This window comes from Pteropus alecto, unplaced genomic scaffold (assembly GCF_000325575.1).
Source record: "Pteropus alecto unplaced genomic scaffold, ASM32557v1 scaffold94, whole genome shotgun sequence".
In the NCBI taxonomy this organism is placed as follows: domain Eukaryota; kingdom Metazoa; phylum Chordata; class Mammalia; order Chiroptera; family Pteropodidae; genus Pteropus; species Pteropus alecto.
Window position 1 is genome coordinate 919,582 of NW_006437736.1, and position 16,845 is coordinate 936,426.

Here is a 16,845-nt window from a genome sequence, read left to right on the forward strand (position 1 = left end):
TTCCCACTTATAAGAATTTTTAAAGTTTGAGTTCATCAAAACAAAACATTTTTAGGAGGATTTGAGACTTAAAAATCTGTTTCGCTTTTCAGCATGAAAAGCCCTGGGTTCGTCAGCAGTGTGGACAGAGAGCTGGACCTCACGGGGAAGCTGAGTGGTTCAGAGTGGACGTACAGGCTTCAGTCCCAGGACTGAAGCATTGCCGCCACCCATGCTCCCTGCAAACTCAGTGCACAGCCTCCAGCCCCTTCTGTTTCATCCCTTGCCCAGTGAATCGGTTAGGTCAGCGAAGGACCGAATGACCGCAGAGGGGGAAAAACAGAACCTTGGGGCGCAGTTTATACAGTCGGTAAAGCTGCTCAGCAGCTGACATAGAAAATGAAGCCAGCCAATGCTCTGTTGACTGCGACTTTTCTCAGAACAGCTAACTGCCCACTTTTCACAAAGATATAACGTAAAAACTTGCTTTTTTCTCTGATTTGTCTATTTCAACAATTAGTAGTCTATATTGAGGTAAACTTAAAGTTGAGACTGCCACATGGGAAATATCTCATTTAATTACATTCAATGTATATTTCCTATTCCTGTATCCACCCTGTATGGAAATCTGCTTTTCAGCCCCTTTGAGTATCAGTTTAGTACTTCTCTGGCTTTTTTCCCTCAGTGTGCCTTGCAGATTTTCTTTCCTCTTGCTTTTCTTCCCTTTTATGGCTTGACCTGCGCCTCTTCCATTAAGGTATAGAATACTCATCACTGCTTGTAGAGCTTTCCCTGTCCCTTTCCTCCATGCCTACCTCCACCCAGGAGAGGTCTTGCTCCTTCAGGTGAGGGTCCTGAGAGAGTGAGTGAATGGGATCCACACGTGTTCATTCTTAGAAGAAAAGAGAGTGCGGGTGCAGTGTGAGAAAGGAAGCGATTTAGCAAGGGACCCCAACCCTCGGGTCTGGACCGGTACTGGTCCGTGGCCTGTTGGGAACTGGGCCACACAGCAGTGGGAGGTGAGTGGCAGGTGAGCAAGTGAAGCTTCATCTGTATTTGCAGCCGCTCCCCAGCGCCAGCATCACCGCCTCGGCTCCACCTTGGATCATTAGTCATTAGATTCTCATAGGAGCTCCGGTCCCTGGTGCCAGAAAGTTGGGGACTGTTGGTTTAGCGCATGAAATGGGGCTGCCTAATTTTGAATTCCTACTCTGGCATTTAATCTGTGACCTTTGGCAACTAACTTAACCTCTCTATGCCATAGTTTCTGCCTCTGTCAGTTGGGGATAATAATAGTACCTCCTCATGGATTATTGTGAGAACTTAAAAAAAATAATACATTTAAAGTACAATATGATATAGTGGTTAAGAACATATACTCGGAAGCCAGACTGCCTGTGTTCAAATCTCTGCTCCATTATTTAGGCAATCTTTTTATTCTTCAGACTCCTCATCTGAAAAGTAGGGTAAAAATATTAGCTACCATGTTTTTGGTTAAAAAAAAAAAAAAAAAAGAATACCTACTGTTAGGGTTTTTTAAAGAAATACATTAATTAAAATATGTAGGCCAGTGTAGGCAAATAGTTAACACTATTTACGTATAAATTATTATTAAAAGCCTTAGGTAATGGTCTGTCATATAGTATGCACTCAAAACAGTTGCTATTACAAGGAATTCCCATTTTTTAACAAAATTCTGTAAGTGGAAAGAATAATCATAGTTTTAAAGAGAGGAAAGCAGATTAAAGCCACAATATGTGTGCCACTACCACCCACAGGAATAATTGAAATGAAAAGGACAGTACTAACGAGAACTAGAACTCTCATATGTGGTTGAGTATACGTTAGTACAGCCACTTTGGAAAACTGACAGGATCTGTGAACTTCCACATATCCTTAACCCAGCAAATCCAGTCCTAGATGGATACACAGGAGACAAATGCATGCTCGTGTGCACCAAAGGACATGTAACAAAAATAATCATGTAACAACTCACTAGCCAGAAACTAGAAGCAGCACTAATTCTGTACAAGAAAAAGAATGAATGAATTATAACAATATGTGTATTACACAGATATAATGTATAAAAGAAGGCGGCACGAAAGAGTACTTTCTGTATAATCCTCCCCCCCTTTTTTTTAAATTTTAAAAATGGCAAAACTAATCGATGGAGTTAGAAGTCCAGATAGTGGTGACCCTTTGGCAGGAGATGGTGACTGGAGTAGGGACCAAGGGTGCTTCTGAAGTTCTGTTGCTTGATCTAATTTGATGGTTACATCAGTGTATTTTCTTTGTGAAAATTTATTCAGATGTATGCTTGCGATCTGTGCATTTGTATCTGTGTATGTTAAACTTTAATTTAAAAATTTATTTTAACTCAGAAGGTTTGAGAATTTTGAAATGACATAGTTCACTTTTTCCACTTGCCTATCTTTCTGGAATTAAAGATTTCATGTTTTTAAAAATACAAATATTCACTATAATGCCAGAAACTTAACCAATCTGGCTCCTACCCTTCTTCTTAAATTGTGTCTTCAAGGCTGTAAAAAACTCTCAAGAGCAACAAATAAGTGGCTTGGGCAACATACTTTGAAGAAATCATTAGTTTTCATTTATCCTGTCACCTCATTATGAATTACAGTGACTACATATGTTATATTTAAAACTATGGTTTAGAGCTAGAGTCAGTCTTTTTAACCTTTCTCAGAGTGATACACTGACATCTTGCAGATCTGATTTGGTGGTTTTAAAGTTTGATTGAAGAGAGTTTTATGTGATCCAGCTGTGAGATGTAAAAGGCAAGTGTGAAGGTGCATGATGAGCATTAGTTGTAATTGATGCATGATGCTGTTTTAGTAACTTAGTGAGTTTCATCTTTGGGTATAATTTGTTTTGTTTAGTCTGCATTGTGCCCAGATTGATGATTGAAAACCTTACACTTTCGCAGAACACTGCTTCATAGCTCTTCCCTTTTTTGCTATTTTTATATCACATGAATCATTGCACATTTAAGCCATCTGCAAGGCCTGAATGGAATGAGATAAAAGCTGCCATCACTTAGATTGACACTTGAAAAGCTGGTATTCATTTGGAGTTTATTCCTGATTATCCTTTATATTTTAAAGTCTCAGACTTCACTTCAAGATGGTTGCTAACATCTCTGAGCCAAAAGTATCTCTGATTCGCAGTTTCTTTTAGTTGAAGATTGGGTCAAAGGGAAGGGATTTGTTCTGTGTCATCCAGAAGAATCTGTTAGAGACTCAGTTCTAACCCTGCTGAGATAATATGAACAGCAGGTTCCCACTCCTGTTTTAAAAGTATATTGGTTTAATTAGCTCAGTGAGCCATTTGGTTTGGCATGCACTTCATAGAGAATAGTAAAAACAGGGTTCTTAAATTACCTGATGAACACTTCGAAATAAAGATTTTTGAATGCTTAGAATATATTACTCCTTTTAGATATTTGTCAAAAGTGTTTCTTGACATAGCAACTTTTTTGAGGACATTGGGGAAAAAATTAAATGAACGTGAGCCTGAGATGTTGCAAAAGAGATACATGATTTAAATGCGTTATCACACTCACTTATACTTTCACTTATGGACAGACACAAATCTAGCATTTCTGTGTGTGTAGCAGATTAGTCAGGGTCCCTTCAAGCCTTTCCCAACAGATTTTCTCAGTGCACCTCTGGGCTACCGAACGTTGGCTTCTTATGCTGAAGTTAGCTGGAATTGCCTAGGTAGGAGAGTATCTAGACTCTCCAGAAACATTGGTTTCAGAGTAAGAAGCTTCTTCAGTTTTTAAATAAAAATGCTCATTGTCATAAGTGTCTCCTCTTCATAAATAATAACATAATATTTTGCTAACCCAGTAGTCATAAACTCTGGAACTAATAGAGTGAAATATAACAATATTTCCTTATTTCTTGAAATGATAGACCAGAAATGCTGTGATCTCTACAGCTAAGCACAACAGACTCATCATTTTCAAAAGGGAAAGATCTCAAAAATAGAAAGCTCTACTAAGAATCTAAGAATAATGATATTATTTTTATATCTTTAGTTATTCTAATGAATGTCCATGTGATCTTGAGCAAGTCACTTAATGTTTCTTTTATCTCCCATTTTACTAATGTCCTATAAATATTCAAAAGACCTAAACTATATTTTAAACATAGATAACATCTTTATATTTTTTTTTTCTCTGACGGGACAACTGTAATTTTTGCTTAAAGACTCACTGAGAAGGCTTGGGGTGAAGGAGTACTTCAGTTATTTTACATAATTCTTGTGAAGCAATTGTATTTATTTTTCATTCATTGTTGTTTATTTCTTTGCTTAGCAGACAGAAGGGGGAGCACAGACAGACGGCCAGCAGTCACAGACACAAAGTAGTGAAAATTCAGAGAGTAAATCTACCCCTAAACGACTGCATGTCTCTAATATTCCTTTCCGCTTCCGGGACCCAGACCTCCGGCAGATGTTTGGGGTAAGTCTCCAGAGTCTTCTTATGGGTTTTACCATTAAAATAGAATTTAATCCACCAGATGTATTATTAGTCATTAGTACTTTAGGATAAAACTACAAATCGATTGGGTAAGATCCTGTGGTAAATCAGTATTTTCATCAGAAACTTTTCCTGTCTTCTGTCTCTTCTGCACGTCAGCCTCGGCAGGTTCTCCCATAGATAAGGTGACCGTGGGATCCAGTTTGCTTGGGATAAGAGACCTCCAGTGCTAAAGTCAGGACAGGATGGTAGTTCCTGCCTTTCAGAGTGTTATGAATTAAATGAAATAATATCTGTGAAAGCAGATAGTACCTCTATTTTGTTTTTATTTCCTTGCTTATAACTCATCAGTGTCAAGACCAATCAATACCTAAAATCAGGTATAGGCGGTTAGTTCGCTCCCTCTGTTTAATTACTCTCAAAACCACTATCATGAAAACAAAGTGTAACAGCAAAGATTTAAGTTATTGGAAAGTGAACGACTGCTGAGAATCTTAATTTTCTTCTGGGCTTATGTGTTGTTGCCTGTTTTAATTTGACCAAACTCTTAACTTGGACTAGGACTAAGAGATAATTGGGTTCTTTTAAATTTTATTAGTATTGCTGCCTAGTGCTTTTGTGAGAAAAGAAATGCCCTTCTTAAGTCTTGGCCATTTCATGCAGTGAAGTCCTGTCACTTAGAGCTGGCTACTTGGATATGTGTTCCACACTGAAGGCCGGGCCAGGGTTGAGATTCAGTGATATTTTTGAAGTACTTGAAGAGAGCTTTGACCCAGAAAATGAGAGCCAGCTGGTCTCCACCTCTACAGAAAAGAAAGCAACAGAAAATACAAAGAGAAGCATAAGAATTCAGGTTACACGTAAGAAGAAACTTCCCAGGAGTATGAGGTACTAGGTCCTCCACTGAAGCATCAGAGATGACATGGAATCTTAATCTCGGAGGTCTGCGTAAATGGAATGCATGCTCACGTGTCAGAAGTGTGTTTTCTCTTGAATCAGAAACATAGTGTCCGTCGAAGATCTGCCTAGGCCAGTTATCAGTGATTTTTTAAAATGTATTACACCCTTCCTATAAGGCACTAAATGCAAAAAAATAAAATAAAAGAAGATAGGTGTCACTCTGTCTTCTTCCACATGATGAGTAGCACCTGTTACTTAGAAGGACAGTAGCGCTGGTGAAGAGCGAGGATTCCATGTCCATTTTATTTCTATTTTATTAGCTCTGTAAACTTGATGAACAGCTTCGTTCAGTCTCATTTTTCTTAACCATATAAGGAAGGCAGTCCTTACTCTAGAAGGATGTTATAAGGATGCAGTAGAAAATGTCAGAGAAAACAAACTCAAAAACACCATACACATCTTAGTTTTGTAGGATAGATGTAAGAATTAAACGCCCTCCTACCTAAAATAAGACAGTTTCCTCTTTTTTTGAGTTATCTAATTTTCTATTAAATGATGAAACTGGAATCAAGCCCAGAAGTCTTAATCTAAAAAAAAATTTTTTTTTTTTTTTGCTAAAGATAATAATGATTGAGCCCAGTGAGAAAGCATGATTTCTGTTTTGCTCTTTGCATTTTTTAGTTTTTGCACATTTCCCAATGTCTGGTTTGAAATCCAAGTGAAATAGATAAATTGGGTATGAGTCCAGTACTTAGAGGGAGGTGTGAGCCAAAAAGACATCTGGAGATTTACTGCACATTTCTTTCATGAAGTTCATCCAAATATCAATTAAGACGGGTAGTTTTGTCACCTTACATATATGTTTTCTGCAGATAATTTACTGTGATTTGTGTATGCCCTGCTACTCAGCTGTTTAGCTTTCTAACTATAGAGTTAAGTTATTTAGGCTTTGTGTTTTTAGCTTTGTTTGATTTTCCAAATGTTAAAATACTGAATTACAAAACAAAGTTTTACTATTTAAAATATTCTTGATGATGTTCATTGCAGAAAGATTAAAGTGACAAATAAATGGAATCATACGTAATGTCCATGAATGTTTAAATACGATGGAAAATACCTTGTAACCTATAGACATAACCCATATATTGACTTGGAAAGTTGTTCATAGCATATTAATAAAATAAAATAATATGTGGAAGTACTTCTTTAACAATATGTGCCCAAGGAAAAGCCAGGAAGGCTATGTACCAGAAGGTTAAGGTTCATTTTATGCTTCCCTTTTCCTTTTAATCTAATTTTCTAATTTTACAATGAACATGTTTTACTTTCATAAATTTTTTTTTTTAAAGGAGAATTAAAATAGCCTTCAATAGAATATCTTTCTACTTAGGATTTACTTCTTAAAACTGAGACATTTAAAAAAGTAAAGCTGTAGTTGGGAAAATCCCTAGTTCTTGCCCGTGTGAAGGAGTTTGTAACAGGGTAACTCTGAATCTCTTCTGCAAACAGCTTCCACCGTTTAGAGGTGGGTAAGGCGTGAGTGCGTGAAGTGAAAAAGGAGAACTCAGCTCAGTGATGAGGAAAACTTCGAAACTGGTATTGGGTTCTATCAACAGATAGAAGAAACATGGAAGTTAATTAAATAAGTAAAAGAAAAAGAAACCCTATTCTTTTTTCAAAAGAAAGTAAAGTATGTGGATAAAAGCTGACCATAAACAAATGTTTTCATTTTGTCTCTGCAGCAGTTTGGCAAAATCCTAGACGTAGAAATAATCTTTAATGAACGTGGCTCTAAGGTAAGCTCCATTTCAGCATGAACTATGCTTGGTTTCTTTTTAGTTTTATTTTAAACAGTACGTAATCATAAAACTTAAACTGCTTTTCAAGAAAAGTACCCTAGCTATCTAGCTTGGATTAGATTATCTCTAAAAATAAGCTACCACATGGCTAAACTTTATCCTAATGCTTAAACTGGTAGTCATGAGGTAGAAGCAGTAGAGGTTCGAAGGAAGAATATGCTAGTCAGGAAGATAGGCTGTCGGAGACACTTTCTTTATTAGACTTAAATTTGGCCTAAGCTTCTTATTTTAAAGGAAAAGAGAGAGAGGACTGACGAAAGTGAAATTCTATGAGAATTCTGTCCTGAATTCTGTTAGAACAGTTCAGCTTTTAAAAATTGAACTTTGAAATGACATACTTAGAACAAATTTAATATTTCAGTTATTCAGTTAAAATGCTCTCTCTCTTGAATAAATTTTGACAAAGCTTAAATACAGAGAGTAGTGACTCAGGAATTCCCTGTCAACTGATTTCCTCCTGAGTTATACCCAGGTAGGCAAGCTGCAGGAGGTCGAGTTACAAATAGTGTGAGTTGATTTTTCTTTTTTGCATAAAAATTAAAGAAGTAACAGTATACAATTTGATATATGTATTCTCCTCTAAATGTGTTCTGTATAAGAACTGAACTTTTTTATTAAAACTTTTAATAATTTATTTTAAATTCTCAATCTATGTGATTAGAATTTTTATACACTAAAATAAGCAGTAGTGTTTTTAGGAATGAAGAAATGGTTAAAGTCTTTACAGTGGCATTGTGGAAAAATATTTGATGAACTGAATTTCGGAAAGTTTTATTTGAAAGTTTTTTTCCTCAACAAATTAATTCCACCCTACAGACACAATCAGCTGTGGCCAAGCTTATAAATATTTACCTCGCTACATTCAGTTTTACTTGTGTTTTTAGGTTAGACCAGTTTTTGAATTAATTTTCATCTGGTCAGCTCTCCTAAAATTTGAAAGTAGCCCTTGGCTATGATTAAATTTTCTTAAGACTGTAATTTGAGAAAGCTCATTTATTTGCTTTATTATTTCTCTTCAATTTCTTATTCCAAATTCACTGTACTTTGGGAATTAATAACACATTATCAGGAGTTACATTTACCCGCCGCCCCCATCTGTACTAACACAAATGTATCTACCGTTTTAATGATCCTGATTACTATTCCCTTCCTTTATAGAATGCATCAACACTAAAAGTGTTTAATTCTGACCATAATTATTTTGTAATTATTAAAAGAGGTAATTATACTCTAAGCTTCCAGTTTTCAGTTAAAACACAAAAAGATTAATATGCCTATACAGAACTTTCTCCAGCACTTACCTGGTAAGTATTTTTAAAGTGAAATCTCTTCGAATTCTAACCAGTAAAAGTTTGATTGTAATTTCCTCACAATGGATTTCTATTCTTTTGTTGTGTATTTTGCTTTTATTTTTTGTGACCTTTTCAGATACAAGGTGGAAAAGTGACAGTGGTTTAGAGATGAGTAACACATGAATGTAAAATAAATATATGAAGATTATTGACTACACTGTTGATGTAAAGTAGCGGTTTAAGTGTTTTTTAAGTGTATGCACTTAAAATATCCTCCAGGCGACGCTGACAGCTTAAAGCCCAGTGCAATTTCACCAGGCATCGAGGATTTGTTCCTTGCCAAGAAAATAATTTGATTGAATTCTTGTGAAGCAAAGGAAATTGATCTTTCTTAAGGCTTCTTTCATCGACTTCAGGGATTTGCTTACTACCAAAAATTTTTAAATTTACCCGATTCAATTGCTTCTCCCTGTAACTTTCATTTTAAAATGACACAAGCCTGCCTTTTCTCTTTGGGGAATCTAAAAGCATATGCTGTTTCTCTCAGTTCGATGCTGTCCTCAACTGCCCATTTTTCTTTGGGCTACTGAAGGGTAGACAGGCTATTACTAATTGGTAAATGTTTTTAAAACAAAGTACAGAATTCAGAATTGTCCCGGATCTGCCTTTGGGAACTGATTCAAACACCTGTCTTCATCCTTGCCCTTCTTAGCTGTCAGCTCAGGTTCTTTACTTAGAATGGCCTCCCCTGGAACTATTCTGAGGCTCGTTAATAGAGATTTGTTTTGGAGTCAAAACCTAGATGCCTCTTCTGGGCTCCACTTAAGATAAATTAAAATTAAGTTTCGTTTTTCATTTCTTTCATGTTTGGAGTTAACTATAAAGTTACTACATGTCTTGAAAGGAACCAGAGAAAAGGAGACTTATGTAGTCCTATGGTTTAGTTAAGAGTTGTTCATAGTTGAGAGTTGTTCATTCTTTTCAGTGAGTGCTTTTCTATATAGAAATGAGCTTTACTGAATTTTTTTGAAGTAGTAATGGGAAAACTAGTCACAGAATAATTCTGAGATAAGTGATGCTTACACGTAAAACAGTGTTTAACCAAATGGCTCCAAAACAAAAAGCAACTCTTTACCGTGTCTTCTTTTTATAATGACACTTTTCGGCCCAAGGTTCTAGAATATACCCACTTAAAAGCATAAGTGAACACCGTTATGCTGCCATGCCCATCCCTTCCCTACCTTTTCAGCGTGCCTGGAGAGTAGAATTTCTGTGCTCTAGGAAGTAATCGTTTCTCTGTTGTTGACTAGTTTCCTTTTTTCTTCTCTGTTCTTCATATCTGGATTTGGTTTACCTAGATTAAGAATTATAGAATGGATATATATCATTTACATGCATCTATGTATACTTAAATTATTCCATGTGATTTTTAAAAATCCTTTTACTCCCTGTTCCTTTGTAAAAAAGTAAAGTCAGCTGTATCTAATTTCCTGTGATTAGCTTAAAGATAGACTATCCTTTTGAAAATGTTCAGTTAGGATATATAATGAAAAATGGTACCCCCACCAAAATATTAGCTAATATATTCAAACAGAATCTAGAAGATGATTATATGGATATGTGTGTCTTTATTGATTCTCCAAATTTCATCAGTCATGACAATATTAATATAAACAAGAGGATACTATATCGGTAGAGTGGCCACATGTTCTGGTTTAGCGACAGTAGTCCCAGTTGGTACCTACTGTCTTCATATACTTACTAATAATGTCCCCTTTTTCCCAGTTTGAACAATAAATTATATTGTCACTCTCCTTATAGATCCTTTGAGTAAGAACTTTTTTAAAGCACCCTTTTAAAAGCCATTACAAAAGGAAAACACAATATTTAATGAGTAGAGACAAAAAGCATACATAGTTCATTAAAGAGAATATACATTAATATTCTCACGTATTTCCTTGCAGTCTTTTTTCTCACATAGAATCTTATACAGAATGCTAAATAATGGTCACCTAGTTCAACCCCCAGTACTCCTGACCTTGCATTTTCTCTGCTAGACACTTTTAGTGACCGAGAACTTGTTGCTTTTCAAAGTTTATTCCATCGTTGAAATTTACACTTTGTACCATCCTTTTTATTATCACCCAGCCCCATAACAATTTGTGTTAATTTTCAAGCTTATTAAATAAAAAAAATGCAGATTGTAACATATTTCCCATAAAGTTTTGTCGACACACCTTTGTTATAGTTGTTGCTTGAAGGAGACATGTATGTATTATAAATATTGAACATGTAGAAGAAGCTCTTCACCTTCAGACAGTGCCAATTATTAAGTCCACTACAGGACTACAAAAGAGAGCATAGCAACAATTACTGAGATTTCTAGCAAATTTTTAGTTAATATGTTCTTATTCTCTCAGGTAGATATCTGGAATGGTGGAGAGCTGGGTTTGGCTAAAGCTTAAGTTTAGGCTGGAGTTAGGTCAGATAAAACCTCTATTTCCATTCCTGAGACACAAGTGATGTATTTCCCTGACTTTTGACTTCATGAAAAAGAGAATTACTTATTTCTTTCAAAATATGGTCAAAAGACTGTCTTTGAAGTTGTACCGAGTAGGCCTTTGTGATTTTCAGTAAAATTTGATAGGTAAAGCCAAAGTGAAATGTTTTTCATTATACCTAAAACTGAATGAACAGTACATGTATTTCATAAGGGCTTAGTTTGTTTTCTTTTGTTACCATTTTATGGGTTTTAGTTTTAGTTTTCTTTTATTTATTTTTTAATTTCTGTGTTCTGGCCATACCCAGGAGAACCGTCTGCTTTTGATTTCTCCCTTAAAAGTTACATGGTAAATTTTCTTTCTCATTCTTCCGAGATGGAAAAATTCAAAGATTATACAAATTAAAAAATATTTTTACAATGCTCATCCTATTGCTTGTTATTTATTGCAGTCTGAGGCCAGACTAAAAAGGTGACAGTTATTCGGCTCCTGTATGCCCTTGATGATAAACAGATGTCAAGGCAGGTGATAAAATTTCTGTCACACACAGAAGAAGTTTTAGCCACAGCTGTACACCTGATAAACACACCATTTCTCAATGCCCCCCAAGAAGCTAAGATAGCTGGTAATCCCTAATGTAACACTGGTGTGTCTAAATTATTAACACGGAAGGACTTTGGGAACTAAGAACTTAGGTATGAGTATAAGGCACTTACACCTGTGTTGTCCAGTATAGCAGCCATATTGAGCACTTGGAATGAAATGAGTCTAAATTGAGATGGGCTTTAAGTGTGAAGTACACACTGATTTCAAAGACTTAGCCCCAAAAATGAATGTTAAAACATCTCAGTAATATTTTTTTGTCACTGCCATGTTGAAATGATAATATGCTGTATATATTGGGTTAAATAAAGTATATTGTTGAAATTAATTTGACTTGTTTTTACTTTTTTAATGTGGCTAGTAGAAAATTTTTAATTATGTATGTGGCTCCTGCTGTATTTTTTTTGGATCGTGCTGGCATTAACAAACATGTCTATAATTTTTTAAATTAAAAATAAAAGTTTACTTTTAGTTTATCTGTTCTTACATATCTGAAATACTCTTGTTAAGAGTTCGAGATTAAATTTTAGTTTGACTTTGTAGTTGTTCAGACTGGCTATTATGTTTCCCTGTTTGATACATTGTATGATCATTTTAAAGCTCTTCTAAGGAAAATGTGTTTGTTTAGACATAATTTTATTAATTTTTTTTGAAAGCAAGAGATCCAAATGACCAAACGTAATGTGAAGGGACATTAAAACATGATTTCATGTAAGCGTATTTTTCTATCAGTAACTTTTTTATCCTATCAGTAACTTTTTAAGCCTGGATAATCTGTGAATATCTTTAGCTCAATTCCTGGCATGTTTTCAAAAATGCTAAACTTTAAGAAACAGTACATTAAACGTTTTTTCAAGCTTTATTTGAATTAATATTCTTGAAAACCAGTTGTGACTGTGATAAACAAGCATGAAGTTAAGTTGATGGAAAATCATCTGTTTAAAATTTCAACACGAGGAGAGTATTTAAGAACAATATTTTCTAAATGCTGGTTATACTTTTTACCTTCCTAGTCACAGACTTTGATCCTGAGAGGTATATATTTCCTATTGCTTCTGAACAAATTACCACAAATTTGATGGCTTAACACAACGCAAATTTGTTATCTTACAGTTCTGGAGGACTGGAACCAAAATGAAGTCTCACTAGGTTGGCCAAAGTGTTGGAGGGCTGCATTCTTTCCGGTGGTTCGAAGGCTAATCGACTCCTTGCCTTTTCCAGCTTCTGGAGGCGACCCACATTCCTTGGCCTGTAGCCAGCCCCCTTCCATCTTCAAAGCCAGCAATAGCCAGTCCAGTCTTTCTCAGGCTGCTACAGTCTGATTCCGACTCTCCTGTTTCCCTCTTTCACATGTAGGCATCCTTGTGATTACATTGGGCTCCCCTGGATAATCCAGGATAATCTCCCCATCTCAAGATCATTAACTGAATCACATCTACAAAATCCCTTTTGCCCTGTAAGGTAACATATTCACAGGTTCCAAGGGTAGGACAACTTGGGTGGGGTGGGGGACATTATTCTGCCTGCCACAAGGCCTGTTTATCTTCAGAGAAAGAAAGAAATCCTCTTACCTCTAGGTTTCATATCAGGAGGTCCCGCAGTATCAACAGGGCCTTCTTCATCCTCTAATCTAGGTGAAGATGCATGTAAAGATTGCTTTATTTTCATATATTTGGTATCTCGATTAGCATTTCTTTTGGAGTATAAGCACCTTTCTTTATGAAACACTTTTAAAGTATTTGAAAGTGAAATTTTATTACAGAATATTAAAGCCATTATTGAGAAAAATCTTTCACAAACAGGTTTAAGGTTGAACTTGGTCATTTGCTGACTATAAAATGTCAATCTTTATGATATCACCCTGCATTATTTTGGATATGCAATTATTGTGTTGCAGATGTTCTATCAACACATTCCAGAAAGGAGGGTCATAGAACACATTTGGCAGTTAGATTTGAAAAAAGAAAATTAGCCGGACTTTAGGGCTAATGTAGTTTTAGTAAACACAATTCTGAACTTAGATTTCAAAACTTAATTTCTAATGTCCTCACCATTAGCTGTAGAAAGAAGCTACATGGAAGAAGGCCTTGTTGATGCTTTGGTGCTTGGATAGTTAACCTCAGTTTGACTCATTTTTTTTTTTTATCATCAAAATGAAACCAACAGGTTTATTGTTTCTTACCCCATGGTTATATTTAAAAGACAAACAAGTATTATGTATGTATGTATTGGTACGTATGTATGTCTGTGGGTGTGTAGGTAGAGACAATTATAATGCTCAGATGAAAAACCTAGCTTTAGTCTCCACATAATGTTATGCAAGTACTAATTTATTAATTGAACCCAAGGCATAAAATGTATGAGGCTATGACAATCAGTTGGAATACAGCTTATAATACTTCTAAAATGTGATACAAGAACTCATCACTATCTCACCTTTCTTGAAAGGTTTAACTTTCCAATTGGAGGATTCTCCAGACTTGGAGAACTAGTTTCCTGTCTTTAGCAGATCTAGTGTAGAGGACAAATGGTGTAATTAATCATTAACTTGCCCTTGTATACCTCGAGTCGTCAAAGTGGCTGTAACATGTTGATATCAAAATTTGTTTCTGAAAATGTGTCCCCATTGATACTTTTAACACATTGACATTTTTAAGAGAAGCATTACTAAAATTTCCCGTTAATATTCCATCCCAGGCAACATAACATTTAAAATTTCTATCAGCTTAGCATTGTATTTTTAGAGTTTTTGTGGTGATAATCTAAATTAAAGGTAGAGATAATCCATTGGAATCCCCCATAGATCACCACCCAACCATATAATTATTAAAATGCTGAGTGATCGGGTTCTTCAGAGTGACGGAGTTGCTTTTATAAAAACTTAATGAGTGATGCACATTTACCATCTTGATTAAGAACATGTTTTGTATATATAGGAGTACTCGTTTTAAAGCAGGACTTCGGTAAAAATAAAAGGTTCCAGGTTATCCTGCAATGAAATGCTCAAAGGATGCTAAGGGAACAATGGCGCTATTGGGAAATGAGGACTTTCCTAGAAAACCCTAAGGATTTACCACTTTACGGGTGTAAATAGCTTGAGAAAATTTTATAGTTGCAGAGTGGAAAGATGAGGATAAAGCACCTAGAATGAAACCGATATAGTGCTTGATGAAACAGTCGTATAAAAATACATAGTAAAATGCCGCTGATGTTGAAATTAGCATTGTGATTACTACCCACTCTTTTCAAATATAATGTGAATGATAGAGTAAAGTAGGTTAACTCCTGGTCTCCTGCTTTGTCCACTTAATGAATTAAAACTTCATGGGTTTTTTGTTTTGTTCCCCCCACCCCACCCCCCGCCCCGTATCTACAATGCACAGATGAATTAATTCTAACTCAGGGCAGCAACCGTGTTGCTGTTTCTGGTATTCTTTTCCTGTTGAATGGTATGCAACTGACGGGGATCTCATTTCCAATGCCTTTTGACTATTCCTTTTTCATCTCTATGGGAAAATTACTGATACATTTAGTAACAGATGTAGCCTTCAGCAAATGTATAACTTAGGCAAATTTGGATAAGCTATTTTCTGAAATTCAGCTGAACATATTTTTACTCTCTGCTTGTCTGGTTATTAAAATCGGCACTGAAGAAATTTCATAATTGACCACTGCTTACTGAGAGTTTCATTTGCTCAGATGAACAATAGTGCTTTTCTTTACCACATTCAATACCTACAGAATTATACGTCAAGATTATGTCTTAAATTGTCCTGTTCCCAAAGGAATTAATGCTGATAAAAGCAAGAGGCAAAGTGTGGCTAACATGATTAGACCTAAAAATCTCATTATATAGTGATTATATCTAAATATCAGGTTTCCTATAGAAATTAATTATTTTTTAGTGTCACATAAAGGGACATGTATGTTATTAATGTGAATTGAGAGAGAAAGGTAGCAGTACAGGTAAAAAAAAAATTCAGATTCTTTGTTGAATAATTCGACCCGAGTAACTGTATACCTATAATTTTAGTCTGGCCTCACATGCTTTATGTTTTATTTTATTATTGTTATTATCGTTGTTAATTACATTATTATTACTACTACTACTACAGTTCTTTATTCTCTTATTAGATTTAATTTCCCTTTACAAAATATGCATGGATCAAAAACGTGACTTTGGGAGAGTATTGCTGAGTTGTTGCTGATGTCAGTTTCATATTGTGATATTTTTTTCTCTATTTACCAAGAGATCAGTATTTCAATATAACGATGTGCATGTTTTCCCCCCTTCTCCCGCTGCATGCAGGGATTCGGGTTCGTAACTTTCGAGAATAGTGCTGATGCAGACAGGGCCAGGGAGAAATTACACGGCACCGTGGTAGAGGGCCGTAAAATCGAGGTGCATGTCTTCAATAATTCAATTTCTGGTTTATATTTTGATTTCTGTTTTCGTGTATTGCCTCAACTTATTTCACATTTGGAACCCTGTCTTGTTTGTGTGTGTGTGTTTGTGTCCTTCACCCTCTTGCACTGAAATGTATAAAAGTAACATTTCTGTCTTCCTCCCCCACCTTTTTTCTTGTTGTTTGGGGGTTTTAATTTCGATTTACTCGTATGCATATGTATATGTGTTTTTCATTTACTTTTTTCTTCCAAAACGTTCATCCTTCTCTCTTGATTTTTTTCCTTTGCTTCAGTTTGCGAGACTCCAAATTCCTGTGATTAGGCCAAAATAAAACTAACTTTAAAAATGTCTGCAACTCTCCAATTTATAACATTGTGTCCTGTAATAAATCAAGGGGCCAGCCAATGTCCTCTCTCTGGGGAGGCCAGTTCGCCTCCATGTGTGTATGATAAGCAAGGGATAGAAGATCGTAGCAATTGTGGGGAGGGAGGAAAGATTCCACAATTCATGTAGTTGTCAAATATATTTAATGTCAAGAATTTCAGCAGTTAACGGTAAAATCCTCAAAGGGTTTGATGGTTACCTGGTGAATGTACTGTTATTGTGATCGAGTCAGCCACCAGGTGTTCACCAGCCCTTAATAAGGCAATGAAGGTTAACTGGCTTCTTTCCCCTTTCCCAGTTTTTAAAAGTATAAAATATAAAAGCCACCATTTTGAGTAAGATGTTTGCATATTTTGCTTTTTTTCCCCCCCTCCCTTTCCAATGGTTTAGCATTTAGGGCCCTTCACTTGAC

The 16,845-nt window shown here is 35.6% G+C and overlaps 1 protein-coding gene across 16 annotated transcripts in view; it reads left to right on the forward strand.

Moving 5' to 3' along the window:
• RBFOX2 (RNA binding fox-1 homolog 2) overlaps positions 1-16,845 on the forward strand; it is a 164,185-nt gene that overhangs the window by 119,692 nt on the left and 27,648 nt on the right. For 12 of the 16 annotated variants that reach the window (XM_025048801.1, XM_025048799.1, XM_025048798.1 and 9 more), the window contains exons 3-5: positions 4,322-4,468; positions 7,129-7,182; positions 15,951-16,043. In XM_025048801.1, coding sequence (XP_024904569.1) covers positions 4,322-4,468; positions 7,129-7,182; positions 15,951-16,043 — 294 coding nt within the window. The remainder of the gene's footprint in view (positions 1-4,321; positions 4,469-7,128; positions 7,183-15,950; positions 16,044-16,845) is intronic. The other 4 variants (XM_006914491.3, XM_025048792.1, XM_025048803.1 and 1 more) reach the window with 1 other exon arrangement.